At 38.9% G+C, this 17,762-nt stretch overlaps 2 protein-coding genes across 3 annotated transcripts; both read right to left on the minus strand.

The window, feature by feature from the left end:
* Window positions 1-35: 35 nt before the first annotated feature.
* Window positions 36-9,541, minus strand: senp1 (SUMO specific peptidase 1). 2 transcript variants are annotated; one of them, XM_075476775.1, is made up of 18 exons: window positions 8,958-9,541; window positions 8,714-8,772; window positions 8,420-8,601; window positions 7,854-7,929; window positions 7,339-7,531; window positions 7,060-7,204; window positions 6,846-6,964; window positions 6,444-6,718; window positions 6,268-6,331; window positions 5,508-5,546; window positions 5,333-5,417; window positions 5,093-5,233; window positions 3,282-3,416; window positions 2,881-3,084; window positions 2,694-2,773; window positions 2,478-2,562; window positions 1,332-1,427; window positions 36-1,252 (listed from the first exon to the last, which is right to left on the minus strand). In XM_075476775.1, the coding sequence occupies exons 1-18, from the start codon at window positions 9,089-9,091 to the stop codon at window positions 1,190-1,192; spliced, it is 2,175 nt and encodes a 724-aa protein (XP_075332890.1). In that variant the 5' UTR covers window positions 9,092-9,541; the 3' UTR covers window positions 36-1,189. The 2 variants fall into 2 exon arrangements, with proteins under 2 accessions (XP_075332890.1, XP_075332889.1); XM_075476774.1 differs by having other exon boundaries at window positions 7,060-7,207.
* A 648-nt stretch (window positions 9,542-10,189) lies between these two features.
* LOC142390908 (protein lifeguard 2-like) lies at window positions 10,190-17,461 on the minus strand. The gene is made up of 12 exons (XM_075476781.1): window positions 17,217-17,461; window positions 15,178-15,268; window positions 14,950-15,038; window positions 14,758-14,822; window positions 14,607-14,660; window positions 14,461-14,511; window positions 14,332-14,371; window positions 13,962-13,999; window positions 13,615-13,702; window positions 13,399-13,494; window positions 11,798-11,851; window positions 10,190-11,675 (listed from the first exon to the last, which is right to left on the minus strand). Exons 1-12 carry the CDS (start codon window positions 17,229-17,231, stop codon window positions 11,526-11,528), a joined length of 831 nt encoding a protein of 276 aa, XP_075332896.1. The 5' UTR covers window positions 17,232-17,461; the 3' UTR covers window positions 10,190-11,525.
* Window positions 17,462-17,762: the final 301 nt, after the last annotated feature.

Below are 17,762 nucleotides of genomic sequence, written 5' to 3' on the forward strand. Positions count from 1 at the left end.
ACAGATGACACAATTGAAATAAGCCAAGACACACGTAGGGTTCTCATGTTTATCAAACGTGGTACCTGCATATCATACCGACTCGGAGGCAACATACAAACATCGCAATACTCTCCACTTTATTTCTAAAACAGACTTACATTTCGATAAAACAGGTTTTTTTTAAAAAAAAAAAAAAAGTTTATTACACTGTAGGCTGCATATATTTTAAGTATGTACAAAATCCAAAATATACTGAATATGTTCCAAAAGTTGCTGTTGAACAAAAAGGATCTCAAATACATAAAATAGACTTTGAAGCTCAATTTACAATCTTATCAAGAATATGAATAAGAAGGAAATGGCAAAAGCTTTTAATTACCCTGCTGTTTTAGGTTGTAACCGTTTCGTTACATTTGAGTCACTGAAGTACGAGAACATTCATTTTCATTCCAAATCATACTCTGAGGTCATGTCCCATTTAAGACTTTTGTGCATTTCAACGACATTTAAATAAAGAATCAGTTTGAAGTATTATGCTCGTACTGTGCAATATACTCGCAGGAGTTAGTAAACACAATAAGTGACCAACAGAAGCTTAACAAACCATTTTGGATGTTTGTTAATTACTCATTGCTGCCGGTTGAGAGCTGTTTAACATTAAAGAAACTAAACTGAAGCCTCGTGTCCAGAGGTTTTGACCTTGAAATGAAGGGATTTCCCTTCTTTCAAAGTAAAGCAAAACTTTTTTTTCTTTTTTGCACCATACGAGTATAAATGTAATAACAATCTTACTAGACAACACACTCATGTATACAAAACAAAACAAGAAGAAACATTACACCTCAGAGTATGATTTGTAGGTCACTACAAGTGTGATTTCGGAACAGTACTGCCTGTTCAATACAAAACACGCAGTGTTTCAGCTGCTATACTGATGCTCCAATGGTGCACCAAAGAAAATCAAAGAACTGGAAAAGAGAACTGGGAGGCAGTGATTTGTGCTCCAGCGACATCCCATCAGCAAACCCTTGCTGTGGGCTTAAATGACCTTTGAGGACGAGAGCAGCTGGTTCCTGATCAGAGGAGCTGGTCTGCAAGTCTTTCCCAGAATGAGGATCACTGTCCGCGTGTCCTCCTGAGGATCGTAGCTCAGTCTTCATCACGAGCTCTGAGCTGACTGCACAAGTTCTCAGTCACCCTCCTGATATCACAACAGCTTGTGGTTCACAATCTCCCAAACCATCCTTCTTCTGAAGTAGGGCATGTGTTTCTGTCAAAATAAAGAATGGTTATACAGTCTGAAGCCACACGCGTTTTACTGAATAAATGCCGGTGCCGTTAGTGATCACCTGTGTGAATGTGATTGGCTTGTCTTTGGTAATGTAATCTGCATATTTGCATGTGAACATCCCACAGTCGCTGCCGTTCATCTGCTGCGGGATTTCCTACAAATGAAAGAGGGATGCAGGTGTTCATTTAACACAAATTTCAAACATTTTATGAGTGCAATAGCGATGGGACCCATGAAATGAAGCTCTGAAGCACGCGTCGAGTCGTGGGGGCCATTTCAAATGAAGCCCTGATTCGAGCCTTGTATCATTTTCCCAGAATTCTCGTGACTGATGACTAATGAAGCCTTGCTCCCGATGCAGAAGTACGACTGGTTGATCTGGCGTTACCATTTTTGTTGTTTTTTTTTTTGTTTTTTTTAAAACGAATATTTCATCTGCAGAGTGGCTCTGTAAGGTTTTCATTAGTGCAACTGAAATGGGTGCAAATAAAAATGAACAAAAGAAGATCCGTGTAACAAGATGATAGAAAACCTGGAAGAGATAACAGCCTTGTGTGAGTTTACCATCTCACACAACAGCAACAGTATGGTGTCAAAACAAGAGGTTGAGGTAGCCATTGAGGCAAATTTAAAAAAAAAAAAAAAAATCTTCATTTATCTATTCAGTTTGTAATGATGATTACATTTTACACACTGGTGTGCATTAGCTTCTACAGATATATTACACCGTTTCAAAAAATGTTAATCAAAGCTGATAAGCAGATGTTACTACTGAGCATTCGAGGTTGCAAAGGTTCAGTGCTTCAAGGAGCGTCATCTGGCCATCACCCACAAACAATGAGTCATAAGTTAAAAATCTGGTAGGACATTTTTTATTATTAACAATTAATTACTTTAGCGACTCCTAAGACACTGCTCTGGAATGTAACTTTTTATCCAATGCTGGCAAAAACTCAGCTCTACAGAGAAGCAGGCAGCACTATGAGTGACACTAGTCTGACACTTTACAGCAACACTAAACAATACTGCATGTACAAAGATAAAAAATTGTTTTTATTTATTTATTTTTTTTTTAAAAAGGCCCTTTAGCGGCCCCTGGATGCTAGCCTGTTCTGTATGAAAACAAAACAACCTGCTGAACTGTACTGGCTATACAACGAATACAGACACTTTGAGGCTTTTGGCCCGGGTGTGTTGGACTTACACTGGACTTTTTGCTGTGCAGAGTCCAACCTGAGGTTTCCAGTTCTTTGCCCTTCTTGTCTTTACTCTCCTGCTGCAGGTAGTTACTGTTAGACAAAATAAATGTCAATCAAAACACTTCAATTATTCATAACGGTCAAGCAGCAGTTACATTTATCTGCTCAAACATGTCCCATAAAAAAAAAAAAAAAACATACAAACAATGGCAGAAACTTACAACAATATATGGCACGCTTGATCATTGTTTCCCCCCATTGAATCAAAGTACATGATGGACTTTTTGCGGAAATCCACCACCTGGGAAGAAAAGAAGAACAATTAAAAAAAGAAAGTAACATTAAGCAACGAAAGTAACATACATGAATCTTACTTCCAGGTTTACAAAAACAGCCATTAAGACTTACAGAGAGGCACCAATGCATTCCCAAGTGAACAGGAACCAACAGGACGTCTTTAGCAAAAACGTCTGTCTTCTTTGTCCAGCGGCGGACAGCAGAGTATCCGCTGCTCCGTAGTTTAGGATAGAAAAAGGTGTTGAACGTATTGACTGATGGCAGGCTGGGCTTCTTGCTGCGCTCAACCAGCAGGTTCATATAAAAGTTGATCACCTGAGAAATGAAAAGGGGACAGTTTGAATGGATTGTACGGCTAAAACTGTTATTACATTAAAAATAGGACAATGGTCACGGACTTTTAAGTATCGTAATGCATGCAAACAGAGGTTATTGTTGAATGAATATTAATGCTGACCATTGAAACAAGCGAGTCTCTTTTAGACGAGAACATGAGCATTATGTGTTTTCACCTCATCGTTGAGCCAGTTGAGGTTGCTGAGGGTTTGCAGGTCTTTTCGTGTCAGGCTGAGACCGAAACCTTCACTTAGTACTTCATAAGGATTACCCCCTTTCATCAGTGCCCCATTCACCTCAGCATCCATTTCCTGAGGAATAAAGTACAACAGCATACCAGTGAAATGGCATATGGTGGGAATCCCGATATGATCCATAAAAACATATCAAGGCACCATTTGGGTTTAACATCTAGTTTTTCTCCAACTCCAACTGCATATAACACACATACTGGACTACCTGGGGTCCGTTTCACGTAGCAGGTTCAACCAACTCTGAGTCTATTCCTGATCTCTGAGTTGATCTACTCTGAGATAGAAAACTCTGAGTTTTCGGTTCCAGAAACGCTGATTTGAGTGAGTTTAATCAACTCTGAGTAGGTTCACCTTGAGTTTTGCGTGTGCGCCACAACTTTAAAAAGCCAGCATCAATGGAACCCCGATTCGACGAGTCACCATGGCAACGGGGAAGAGGAGGGGCTACGTTTTTCACCAACCTCGAATTGGAAATCTTAATGCGCTCATACGGCGAGTTTCAACACATTTTAGAAATAAGTGCAACACCGCTGCAGCTGCAAAAGTGTAAGTTTAAATGTAGTCCTTTGCAATCCCAATAATATTACAGGGAAAACTGCTTGTGCCCATTCATTTATTTCATTTAGGTGCAATCTCGCGGGGGAGAAACGCACTTGGGAACAGTTTAAGATGAAATATAAAAACATTGTTCAAACAGGTGAGACCTCGGCATGGAGGTACCTCATTTTGATCATGTTTTACACTGTAAAATAAATATTAAGTGGCTATTTGACTGTGCAGTTATTTTATTCCCAACATAATGCTGTTTTCACACACATAAACTATGTCTTCTCATCTATATCATGTTCTGTTAAATAATTAAGCCTATTTAAACTAACACAGACTTCTACTGAGCCAACAGAAAGAAGGCAGATGCCCGTAAAACGGGTGGTGCCCAGCACCGCCACCTCTAACGGAGGGCCAGTGGCTGAGGGAGTCCCTGGGGGGAGTCCACCCCCAAGACACGAGTGTCTTTATAAAATATAATAGGCCTATATATGTCTTTTTTAAGCCTATTCATACAAATATTTATTATTATTTATTTTTTCTTTTGTCCGAACAAAATTCTGATGGTGCCGCTCAAAAAGATAATTGTCTGTAAATGCAAAAACATCTATGATAAACTCTCCCGTCACGTCTGATAAACATCTCCCAATGAATATTTATTTCTCTGCACAATATTGCTGCACCTTCATCCACGGGATCGTTGTCAAAAGGACATGCCATGTTGGTGAAAAAAGTCGCCTCCTGCTGTTCCTAATGGACTCATAGAAGTAGAAGAACTCGCTCTGCTGACTGAATGAATGAGGAAATCAAATGGCGTGTGTGGCTGAAAGAGGGCGGAGACAGAGAGAAACTCGAGGTTTCCTGAATAAAACCTGGTCCCGACCAGGTTAGGTTCAGAGAGTCTGTTACTACGGTAACTGACCGAGAGGTTAAGTTACCTCTCTTTGTGAAACAGGCTAGAGTTACCCCTCTTTCTCGGGGTTGAGATACCTCCCTTTGTGAAACGGAAAACTCAGAGTTTCCCTCATTTCAGGGTTAATCAACTCACGAGTTTTCACAAAACCTGCTTCGTGAAACGGACCTCTGATATTCAATGCACATCTATTTGAGATGCTCACCTAAATACATACACAGCAAATATATCAAGATACAAAAGTATCAAGTATATCAAGATACAATGACCACACCTCTGTGAGTTCAGGAAATTCTGGCGTCTCCTCCAAAGGCTTCGGCTCCTCTATCACAAGAGTCAAAGGAACCTCCTTTTCCAAAGGAACACGAACACGGACCTCCACATGTGAGCTATGCTGCCCCTCCTCAGACAAGCGCTGAAGACGACAAATGACAGGACATCAATCGGTTGATAAAGGAGGAAATTATTACAACAAAACCGGACCGAAACGAGGGCCTTAGCAGTGACCGCTCACCTGTCGCAGCAGCTGGGCGGCAAGAGCTTCCTGTTCTTCTATTTGTCTCCGTCTTTCTCTCGCTCGAGAGTCATACATGCTAGTCCTAGTCGCACAAAAAAGGTTTCTCTTTGCCACGTTCAATTCTAGTATCAGCGAAAAATGAATAGTGATTGATTATGTAGAGTGTACTTACAATTCTTTGATCCATAGCTCAGCTTGGAAACATGGCACACTATAAAACAGAAAAATATGCTGTTCATGCGCATCAAACTAACTTTGATAATTATTACCTTAGTGCATGCTAAATATTTAGATGTCAACGTCAACTCATTCTCATATGATATTTGCAATGCTATTTCCTGCAAAGTCGGGAAGTTTTTTAAAGTGCAACAAAAACCTAACATGTAAACTATTTATCTGTTTAAACCTTTATTTAACAGACAGAAATATAAAGAGAATGCCATTATAAATTTAACAAATGGAGAATTGATTACCAGGAACACACTCAGAAAGGGAGGTAAGAAAAGTTTGAAAAGTTTATAGGATATCCTGAAGAGCTGAAATGGTTACCAGATATAAATTCTGATACATCTGTGCAGCCTTGTGAAATGAATAAGATGATGAATATTGTAATAAAAGAGCCAAAGACACACTTCTCCTAACATGAAACATATGCTATTTATAAAGGTAAAGATATAGCAAAGAAAGCAAAGCTACGTCTTTTGTGATTTCAGGCACTAGTTCAACTCTGAAAGCACAACAAACAATATTAGGGAACAGATGCACTGATCTTCAGGGGTTACATGAAGGAATATGAGGGGAGATCTGCCATCCACCAACTTTATGGGTGATGTTTGGGGTAAATTGTTCACAGTGTTTAGGAGAATCTGACTAATCTGAATAAAATAGCAACCTTGACATTAAAAAAAAGAAGAAAAAAAAAAGAAACTAACCTTGAGCTGTCTTGCTTTTTACCTTTTTTCTCATTTACAATAATTACAGAGTCACCATCATGTGCTGTAAGAAAAGAAAAGTACATTACACCCAGAAATACATAAGACATGCAAATATTTAAATACTTGTGAGATTTAATTTTATACTGTCTTAAGTTGTCATGATGATGTCTCACCGGATGACTGTGTGTCCTGAGAGATGTTATCCTGCAGAGCTGATGGGGAAGGAGCTGATGTGAAAGCTGCTGCTATGCTGGAACTGAGGTCTGTGTCTTGAGATCCTATCCCTGACTTGCTGGAGACTCCCACTGGGCTGGGGAGGTTGCTGGAGCATTGGCTAGATATTCCCCTGGGGCTGGGGGGACCACTGGGTCCCTCTGAAGTTACTCCTGTTGCTGACCCAGCTGGAGAAGAGATTTGTCGAATTCTGCGGCTGGTGAGGAAGCTGGTGCTGATGAGACAATGAAAGCAGGCGGCAACAGATGAGACAGCAGGAATTATCTGAACAAAGTTTAGTAAAAAGACTCAACAGTAAAGCAGATATTGTTATAAGTATCTTATATTTGTTTGATACATACAAATCTCTGTGTGACCTCACAATGGTGTGTGAGCTGCCGTTGTGAAGGAAAGATGACTGACCACCAGACACCATGGTCAGAAGCTGCCTGTAGATCTCCTTCTCCTCTTCACGAACCGACTGATAATTACACAAGAGGACAACAATATTAACAAACAAATGGATCAAACAAATCAGAGGGAACCACACGGTGCCTTATTGTCCTTGTGCCTTACCTCCTGTGCTGTACAGCGTGGCCTGGTTCTGTGTAACCGGCTTGATGAGATGCTGTGCGTCGGGCTCTGCACCACTTTGATGGGAAAGGTCTTCTCATACATGCTTGTGCAGGAGCTGCTTGTTGTGCCCACTCCACCAAACAAACTGCTGACACATTTCAATGATCAAAAATCATTAACTGACACCTGATTATTAACAAACAATCCCAAAGCAAAAGCATCTACTGACAGAGAGATTTTTTTTTTTGCAAGAGGTAAAAACCAAGATGCAAGAATTACCTTGAAATCCCATGTGGTCGGGGATTTAGGGGCCTGCGTAACCGTGGGGAGGGTTGCAATTTGGGGGTGACAGAGGGTGGCATATTGACAGAGTGCCCATTTGTTTTTGGCACCTCGCGATGTGTAGGACTCATGCACACCTGTCGCCTACAGACTTTTGATCCCATGATAGACTTCTCATTGCGCAACCAATCTAAAGTTGGAGGGGGATTTAAAAACAACAGTGAAATAATTCATTTCTCTCCAATAGTTGAAGGCCCGTATACCCTTGCAGCCTTGACGTTAAATTGCCTACCCCAGCTACTCTGAGCTTCAACACCATTTTAAAAAACATAATATAAAGAAGTCAATGACATAATGTCACAATCCCAAAGGAAAGATTACAGGCAAAGCGATTTTAACCCAGCGCCTAATCCCCTTACTTTAGAGTTAGGTTGGCAGCTGAGGTTTACACACCGTTTCAGAAAGTTAGAGTGTATTTAAAAAGTTAATGCACACTTAAGCGATAGATGTACCTGATTTGGATGTTTTCCACTCCAGAGTTGTTGAGGGGGCAGCAAATGTCTCATCCAAAGAATTCCTGTCAACTACCTTCAGCCAAAAATAGACACAGAGGAAAATGAAACAAAAAAGGCAAAGATAGGGCCATCACAAACTTTAAACACAGTTTTAATGATTAAATGATCATTTTCTGTTCATCTTAAGTCACTTTTAGTTTTAAATTTGTGTATACATCCCCTTTGAGTGATCACCTCTCATCACCTTTTTTGCCACAAGTTGTCTCTTCTAAGTTACATGCATTCAATTGTGCCGTTTGGAATTTCTAATAAAATCCACCATTAAAAGGTTAGTGCTTGCTCATCAAAAGGTGTTGGACAAATATTATAATTTAGGTGGCACTATATAAACAGGCTATGTAAAAAAAAAAAAGGGGGATGAAAACTGTGCAAACAGCTACTGAAAATCAATGTGACCAGCTAAAATTCAGTGATCAGGCAATAGTGTTAAAAAGTGTGAAAGGCCTAACCAAAAGGGTTTTTAATCTGTATTCACGATGATACCCTCTAAATGTAAGTCTTACCGGCCTTCCTGTACAGACTGCTGATGATGTTGAAGGTTGGGACTCTCCAGGAGGGGAATCAGGGGAGGTAGGCAGAAAATTTCTCAAAGTTGGGCTTACGTTGTTCCTCATCCATGTAGCCACACTGGTACTTTGACTCTTGACTCCTTCAGCTGCACTTTTGACAGACTCAATAAGATCCCCTGTAGATTTGTCAAACAATCCAAATTAATAGCCGTTATGAGGCTCCTCCTGATAAAACCACATCCACAAGGTTAATCACAAAATGGTATATGTAAATTATAGTGCACGTACCCATTCGTGATTTCTTAATCACTAAACCATCTTGGTCGATGTTATGGTCATCCTCCAAACTTAGGGGAAAACAAATGTATGTTTCCATATTAGCGTATTAATGAAATCGTCTTCACTAAACTGAAAATAAACAAAACGCGAACAGAAAGGCAACGGTCTTTGATTCATTGGATAACTCCGAGTCAGTTAAAGCTCGCATACTTTTAAACACAATAGCGCTCGCTTAAGCTTTAATAGTTCATACCATTCAATGGGTCTTTTCCGTCTTACTGGACCATCTCTTGCTGCACGGTGTCCATGTGAGTGTTCCGCAGCTGGTTCACCATTGCGAAGATTGGCAAAGCTCGTTTCTATCCATTCGTAGATTTTGTTCAACATGGCTAAAAAGTTTCAGAAATGACACCGCGGATTTAAAGATAAATCGTTATGGCTACTATCGGTCTCACTGTCAAAATAAGCAAGCCAAATGAAGCTCGCGTGCTTCATTCAACAGAGGTAGGTTAGCTAAGGCTGCTTCAAAGGCTAACACTCCCCACAAATACCATTTTAATTTCCCACCGACACAACAACAGTAAGCTAGTTAGCTTGGAATTAGCTGTGCCTAGCTAGGACGCTAGCTAGTGCTGTTAGCTACACGGCTAATTTATTGAAGTATGGTTAAATTCCAATAGGAATACGATAAGTCGCTACCAGCGCGGTCGGAAAATTTGCTATCATTTTGAGTCACACCCTAACTCATTTATATATCATTAATGTGACTATAAATTGCAAATAAACTTGTAAAGAATAACATCTCCCGCTTCTTCCTCATTCAAAACCACAACATGGCTGATCTGGACGTAGTACCATCGCACCTTCTGATTGGATGCCTGGATGCTGTAAAATCAAATATAACCTACATTTACTGGTTGATTGCAGACTGGAGGAAAGCCTTTAATAACACGTCACACCCGTCGGCTAAACTGTGAATATGGATTTTATGTTAATCACGTGTATACACCACGCGCACGCGGTTATTTAGTATTTTCGACACATTTGTATCTGTGTATAACCGTTTATGCTTTTTCTTATGATTTTTAAATCGAAAAGATAATCGATCTTTATTTGAAAAATCTGTTTTCCGAGGGTCTAAACAATTACGGCGGCATCAAGTCTAATTTTTGCAATTCTGGGTTAACATACTCGTAACTGTCCTGAACATGAATATAACTGCTTCCTTCAAATGGGCTAAACATTTTGGAAGTCATATGACATGTAAGCAGTGCAAACATATTAGATAGTGATTTTTAACCCAGACTTAAAAATTAATGTGTTTTTTTTTAAAAAAAAAAGAAGCCTAAAACACTTTCAAAACTTTCACAAAACTGTGATGAAGATATTTATGATGATCTGTGAAATGTGCCACGATTTGACAGTTTTCCTTATGAATCTTTTGGGAGGAGTTTCACATGCATAACGGATTAAATAAGATGCCAGTTCAAAGGTGTTAAAGTACAATTTATTTATTCAAAGAGAACTGGTGACCATATTTGTACACATCCTTTGATAAATGAATACAGTAACACTAATTCTGCAATGAAATGCTCTGTCCTTTTAAAACAATAAACTGCACCAATAGAATAGAATAACTGGAATAAAAAGTCCACTTTTAAAGACTTATAAATTCTTTTCAGGAATCAAACTTTCTATTTTATATTACACACTTTCAGAAATATAACATTCTATCATAGAAAAATAAACTTCAAATCTCATTAAATTATATCACTCAAGCCCCTCCACAAGTACAGACCTTATCAAAAGTTACCATGAGTGTTTGGCACTGTTATGTTTACATTTACTGCTTGTTACCACTTAAACTCATAAGTTTACAGAGTAAAATAACCAAAACCCATTAGTTTCAAACCAAGTATCTTTCCTCAAATTAATCTGTGAACAATCTCAAATCAAAAAGTTTACAATACAAACAGACACGTTGGACCAAAGACTTACAAACACTGCAACTACAAAGTGAAAACAATGAATGGAAGCTTTGTGAAAATCATCAATATGACCATACAGTATACCATGAATATGAGTTTACAAATCAAAGAGGATATGAGCAGCACACTCCTAAATTCAATAGAAACATTTTCAGATTGTCATTCAAAATTCATCACCTCCTCTCACTGTTAAATACAGCAGAGGACTGTGTTGTAATTCACAGTTCATAGACAGCATCAGATATGTCAAAAAACACAGGAAATTATTTACACTTTTTAAGCAATTCTTAAGTTACATTTGCACTTTCAGTCGCTAAATGAACACCCACAGCAATAGCCAAAAGATGGAATGACTGTACTTGGCATAGTTAGGCCAAAAGGTCATGCTTGATTTCTACATTTAATACACCCTAAAGAGCAGTAACATTTATTGTCTGCAGTAATTTATGACACATATGCACCCTAACGGCTTCATATAGACACTCCCAGAAAATTTCAACAACACCAAATGGAGGGAGATCATGGATCACTGAGTGTTTCTTGTCATGAAAAGCTAGTAAGCTGACCTGTAGTTTGGGACAAGGGTTCACAAACATGCTGGAGGTGGAGGGAAAGGTCTCGGACATCTTGGGTGTGGATACTGACGTGCATCATTGTGCATGTTTAGCTGTTTACAAAGTATTGGGGACCCCATAGGTATCAGGCAGAAAATAAAGCCGTAATAACTGATTGGAAGCACTGTCACCACAATCAACAAAGTTTTAAGACTCTTTATCTTGTTTGCCTAAATTTCCATAACAGTGCAGCTCTTGCATGCACATAGGGAATGTAGTTTATTCTCGTTTGGTTCCAAAGATCTGAAGGAAGAAGGAGAAGATGTACACAATATCAAGGTAGATGTTGAGAGTTGCAAAGACATACTCTTCAGGACTCATGGTGTACCGCTTGTTCCCCATGAGGAGCTGGGTGTCAAATGCCAAAAACTGCAAAAGATGATAAGAGAGGAAATTATAAATCTCTTTTATTTTGATGTTTTATGCTTAATGTGCTCTACAGAATGTGATCTGCTCCATCATTAATGGCTTGACTCTATCTTTACTCTTACCACTGTGAATAGAATGGCTCCCAGGGCGGCATATATGGCATCCAACCAAGGTACCTAATTCACAAAAATGATTCAGTTAGATGTGATTACAGTAAATCACAGCTTGAGATGTACTCCATCTTAGATTGGAAAACTAAATATATTCGTAGCTAAGGGAACACATATTAATCACGAGACATATGAGTTTGCACGACATTTAATGAAAAGGGCTCCAAAAAGAGGGTTAGAAACATCTACTCATTCAAGAAGTTTTATCTATTTTGAAATTGAAGATTCAATTAACTTATCATTAGATTGTTATACAAAACAGCCCCAGGCAGCCCTTGGTCAAGAGGTCTAGAACAAATGACAAAACCTTCTGCATTAAAGAACAATGCTGAAGAAATCCAAACTACTAATAGACTCGTGTGGATTTATACAGTAAACAAAAATACCATTGAGGTTAGTTGCTAGCTTTGCATGGTATACTTGAGATATCTCAACCAGCCTCCTTAACAACTACTTGTCACTAGGAATGGTTTTAAGTATCAGGAGCGTCCTCCATTCTAAATGTCTTTGAAAGGTTATGTTGCTTTGCAGCAAACCGCCCAGCTGTAGTTATCTATACTATGGCAAGACCCTCCTAAAGTGTTTTACATAATTTACACAATGCATTAAATATGAAAGAAACAACAGAATAAGAAAAACAGCTTGAAACTTTTAAGAAATAAAAGCAAAAACAACCAATATTTCAGAAATAAACTGGGATGAAACTGACTGCCATTAGACTAAACTACCCATATACTCGAATTCCTTTGTGCAGGAACTCTTGGAGTTTTAATTCAGTGCACATAGTACACTTTTAACATCAAATTTCAGCATGCAGGGGTAGTGGTTTACACTCGCATGTAGCTGGATCTGGGTGTTTAACACTGGTGCATATTTGCTGAGTGGAGGAGGTGGACTTCAGGCAGGTGACTGTCAGAGTTCTGGATGGAACTGCTACCATTACATTTTGGTTTAGAATATTTCAATTTCCGTCACTGGTTAGTTTATTGCCAGATTTTTCCAGATAGTTTGGGTTGAAATAAACCCTTTAACAGAACCAACCACATTCTAGAGGGCACACATCTCCCTTATGCAACAAGTGTCGTTATTTTCCTACCAGTGCGACGGTGTCCTGTGACGGGGATGTCAGCGGCATTTGATTACAGTCTCACGGTGTCTGCTTCAGACTGTGAGGGACATGCATGTCACACTACCTCGTAAATGGAAAAATGGTGCTTAAGGGGTACTTTGTGCCTTGAAATGTGACGCCAACAGGTCCTGACCACTGATAACAGATGAAGATCTTTTTTTTGACAAGTCACATATTTAAAACCTGTTTTTCTTTGTTTATATCATTTCAAGTTTTTGGCGAACTGTTAATTCCACAAGTGTTATCTAATCACGTTAATGTCTTGAATATTGTTCTAAAGACAAAAGAAATAATCTGAAAATCTTGAATGAGTAGGTGTGCCTAAACTTTTTAGTCCATTATTTCATTTGTGTAGTTCTCTTAACCACATTCCAGTTTTACCAGACAAATGATGCGATTGACTGATTTGGTTGATCATACTTACATATTGAAAAGGAAGGACAATCGCCAGCACCAGTCCAGAGATGAACATTACGAGGCAGAAGATAAAGATTACACCTTGGCATGAAGTAACATCAAACTGGATGGAGAGCACATAAGACAGAAAAGGTAGTCTTTGTGAGTAATTTGAACTCCAAAACCGGCATGTATCAAAAACATAATGAAGATCTGTAAGCCAAATACATTTAATTTTTCTCACCTTAGTTTGAAAACTGAAGATTGTGACCAGGAGACAGACTGCGACTGTGATTCCCAGACACATCACCACTGACTTGGTGTTATAGAAGCTTTAAAAAAAAAAAACACAAGATATATTTATATTGTTTCACTGACCACACACACGCAAGTTGGATAGGTCATCATGAGATCAAGCAGATCAAATGAATGTTAAATAAAGAGACCTTTTGATATGTTTTTACTATTTACATGAACACAAAAGCCATTAATATAGCTGATATGAATATCTGCATGCAAACCCTCTGGAATTCACCACATCAAGTAAAACAAGGCAATTACATTAAAGAGAAAGAAAATATTGAAACATACCTGGACAACATCCCTGTCATGTAGGAAAGGGAGAGGGTCTGTCATGGCAGAAAGGACAGTCATGTCAGAATGTGGGCATTTTTTAAAATTAAATTTTTTGTTTTTTTTTCGTTTTAATATCTTTAGATAAGTTCTGACTGGAATAGCTTCAGCAAAACATATTTATTCATTCATTTTAAGATAATTTTAACCCTTGTAATGATTTGTAACCTTAAGAGGTCGACATAAATAACAGGTGTCGATCCATGAATGTCTCTTTGGGTATTCTAAATCAGTCTGCAGGTTCATTTGAAACATTACTCATCCAAAAATGAGGAGACATGCACATAACATTCAATAAATGAAAATCCATTTTCAGCCTTCCACTCACAAAGATGGCAAGTAGAATCAGATTCCATGGAAACTGTCTCCTGTAGGGAAGAGAGAGGTATGTGATTGCAATACTTGAGATGATTTTGCTTTTTTATGATGTGCATTATTTTTTTAACTCCATGTTTACCTTGGTGCAGAGCAGCATGATAGAGTAAGATAAGTGACAAAGAATACGGCACTGTGAAACAAAAGAAATAATATTAGACATACATTTGGACAGACGTTACATCAAGCAAAAGTATGTGTGTATTTCTAACTAAACTTAATACTTACTATGAGGCCCAGTACCATCCAGGATTGGTCTGAATGTAGGCCTTCACGGGGTCGCTAAAAGACACATCTTAAGTAAGTACACTACTCGAACAATTCAATGCTAATTACTTTAATCAAATTGAGAGGAATTTAAATAGAGTCCAACACTTACCAGAATGTGAAAAGAGCCACAATAGCAAGTGTGACCAAAAGCTGGATCATCAGAATGGCGTACACCTACAAGAAAGCAAATCAGTCTAAAAAACAAATCTGTGTTGTATTGTATAGATGGGTATTGGTCAGACACTGAGGTAAATTAGTTGTGATAGACAGCATTTGCAAAAACAGTGCGATGTTATGGCACCTTCCGAATGAAGATTCTCCTGATGTTGCGATCATCCCAGGTGAATTCTGTAAGCATCTCAACATCATTGTAGCAAGGAGCACTGATGCCTAAAAGACACATTCATTTCAGACTTTTTAGCAATTATTTAGCCTGAATATAACCCCTACACTGTTAACAGCTGTCATATGTATGAGTAAAAGGTAAACTTTATGATTAACTGAAGACAAAGAAAAAGTGTAGTCATACTCGAAGTTGCTTCTTCATATGACGGAGGAGCTGGTGTCACTAAGGCCTGTCTGCTGGTGGAGCCATCGGTGGCCTTGTTAGCAAGCGCCAGCTGATTCGATCCAAAAAAAAATAAGAAAAAGAAAGAAAAGACAGTAAGTGAATCAGTGTTTGAGCAGCTACAAAGATCACATTATCATTTGACCAGAGATTGAAATGTCCAGTCTTCAACTGTGTTACACGTTTGAGGAGCCGCATTTAGCTACTGCCAATGAATTAATCATCTAATTCCTTTGATCTAACACATACATGGATTCCACAAAAACATAATGGTGTAAATGCATAGATTTATTACATATATACCTAATACTTTTCCAGGATGACTAGAAGTAAGCCCCATTGTAGGAGCTTCGCAATCTCATTTGCAGATGTTTGATTACTGCTAATCCAATACTGATGAAAGTACTGTAGTACACAACGATGAACAGTGCATACTGCACGTGCAGATTTTGGAACAATGACTTGAGAATTGTAATAAGGTACATTCGTACACTCGCTGCACTTTTAGGTATAACAGACTAACATTTTTGCCTTTCAGTATATACAATTTAATTAAATTCAATTCAATTCAATTTAATTACATCTTTGTCATTGGAGTGCGTTCATTTTTGTACAACCAAATTAAAAAGTGTCATGCAGTCAGTGAATTAAAAAAAAGGGAAAAAAAAAGATCAAATAAATAACATCTGATATAAGTCTGTTACTTTGTGTGAGTTCACTTATTTTTTATTTCCCCTTTAAATCAACAACCCTACTTTGACATTTTGGGTCATTGCTAACTTTTTCTACTACAACTGCGTTCATCTTTCGTATTTCGAGAGCAACTTAAACCCAGACCTTGACTTGAAATGTCAACCACTTTTAATAGTTGACTGTTTTAGCCAACACATCTGAAAAAAAAAAAAGGAAGAAATGATAACCCGGGCCGTTTCTCAATACCCAAGTACGCAAGTCCGTACTCGTGTGCTTACAAGTATGGACTTGTCAGAAGTATGGACTTCTGAGCACACAAGCACACAAGCACCCTCATGTATTTGGAACGGAACGTCATCATCGCTCGTGCCGCACTGCTTTCTGGGATAGCAAGCTGTCTGACGTCTACACAAGTCACCACAGAAGCAAACTCGATAAAATGGGCGGAGCAAGCACACATCCGGGAATGTGGAGCGTACTGGGGTGCGTACTTTGAATTGGAACTGTTTGGTCCTTCAGTGATGACGTTTTAGAAGTACACGAGTACGCAAGTACAGACAAGTGCGCATATTTCATATTCTTTAAAACTTTAACTGCATCCAATTATACCAGCAGCGTTTAGACTGATGGGTCAAAAATCGTCAGGTGGACAGGTGGAAGCCAGATTTTGTACCTCATATGGGTCATCCATGTCCGCAAGACATGGTAAATTGGTGATGTTTTAAAACAAATGATTAGAGGGTTAATAAAATATAAGCATCCTTCTTGAACAAAATGACCTTCGAGAGACTCAAGCTGGAAAAAAAATAACGGTGTCTCGTATCAGGTGAGAACAGGGCCACAGCACGCTTTATTAGAGGTTCAGAAAGAAGTTGGGTGTCAGGTGACGCAGCGCGTTAAAAGCCAGTGACGCATTTCAATCAGCATCTTACAGAGCACAGAAAACAGACTAAATCAGCCCAAAGGAGAATAAAAAAGCATTTAGGATGGTGCCACGAATGATCTACTTCATGTTCCAGCTACTGTACACAGGAGGTTATTTATGTACTGCAAAGTCACTATTTCAATACGAATGACAAAATCTATCAACTATCTTAAATAGTCCGCTAAATAATAAATATAGCTAAATAATCCGCACTGCCATCACGCATTTGAGAGGAGAAAAGGGACAGGCTAGGCATGCACACTGACAGAGTCATATGTAATGATGTCGGGCACAGACATCAATACCAACTATTTAAACGGTTCTAATTGTAAAGCATGGAGATAATCCCCAAACAAAAGCATTCAAATAAACTAATTCATACCTTGCCCTGTGTCATGATGCCCGTTTGTCGTGCTGCTGCAGGTCGTTTTAATCTGTGTGCCGACCAGTCAGTGGGAATGGTGTCTCCTTCCTTTTTCAGAGTACCTCTTCCAATTCTAGCCAAAGACTGACAGCTGTGAGACAGGATCTCGGACTATGGTACTCTTCTTGGCTGCTAAGGCTGAACAACTGACTCTGACGATGCAGTGATGTAATCCCCAAAACAGGCAGTTTGGACTCGTGCAGATGCCCCTCCCTCACTCACGCAGAGATGTTCTAGCAGCATCCAGATGAAGCTGCTCCATAGAGAAGAGCAGGGACTGTACCACAGCACCGGGATAAATGGGGAGCGTGAACCGGCATGATGGGTTATGGGTACAGAAGTCCAGAGAAATCTGGAAATATAGTCTGCAGTAGAGCTACGGAGGGGGGTGGTATAAGGGCTAGAATTACGTTAAAATTCTTAGATCAAAGCTAGTAAATCTATTTTCTGTCAAACAAATTTGACTTTTTTTTGTTTGAATGAATCCTCACCTGTTTTAAGCAC

This window comes from Odontesthes bonariensis, chromosome 10, assembly GCF_027942865.1.
Source record: "Odontesthes bonariensis isolate fOdoBon6 chromosome 10, fOdoBon6.hap1, whole genome shotgun sequence".
Lineage (NCBI taxonomy): Eukaryota > Metazoa > Chordata > Actinopteri > Atheriniformes > Atherinopsidae > Odontesthes > Odontesthes bonariensis.

Coding starts and splice junctions, on each gene's coding strand:
- LOC142390908 (XM_075476781.1), bottom strand. Junction 15,039..15,177: donor ATATGAAGAAGCAACTTCGA/GTATGACTACAC, acceptor TGTGTCTTTTAG/GCATCAGTGCTCCTTGCTAC. Junction 14,372..14,460: donor TCATGCTGCTCTGCACCAAG/GTAAACATGGAG, acceptor TCTTCCCTACAG/GAGACAGTTTCCATGGAATC.
- senp1 (XM_075476774.1), bottom strand. CDS start 9,091: ATGTTGAACAAAATCTACGAATGGATAGAAACGAGCTTTGCCAATCTT. Junction 5,234..5,332: donor CCGCCCAGCTGCTGCGACAG/GTGAGCGGTCAC, acceptor TGTCGTCTTCAG/CGCTTGTCTGAGGAGGGGCA. Junction 2,774..2,880: donor GAATGCATTGGTGCCTCTCT/GTAAGTCTTAAT, acceptor TTTTCTTCCCAG/GTGGTGGATTTCCGCAAAAA.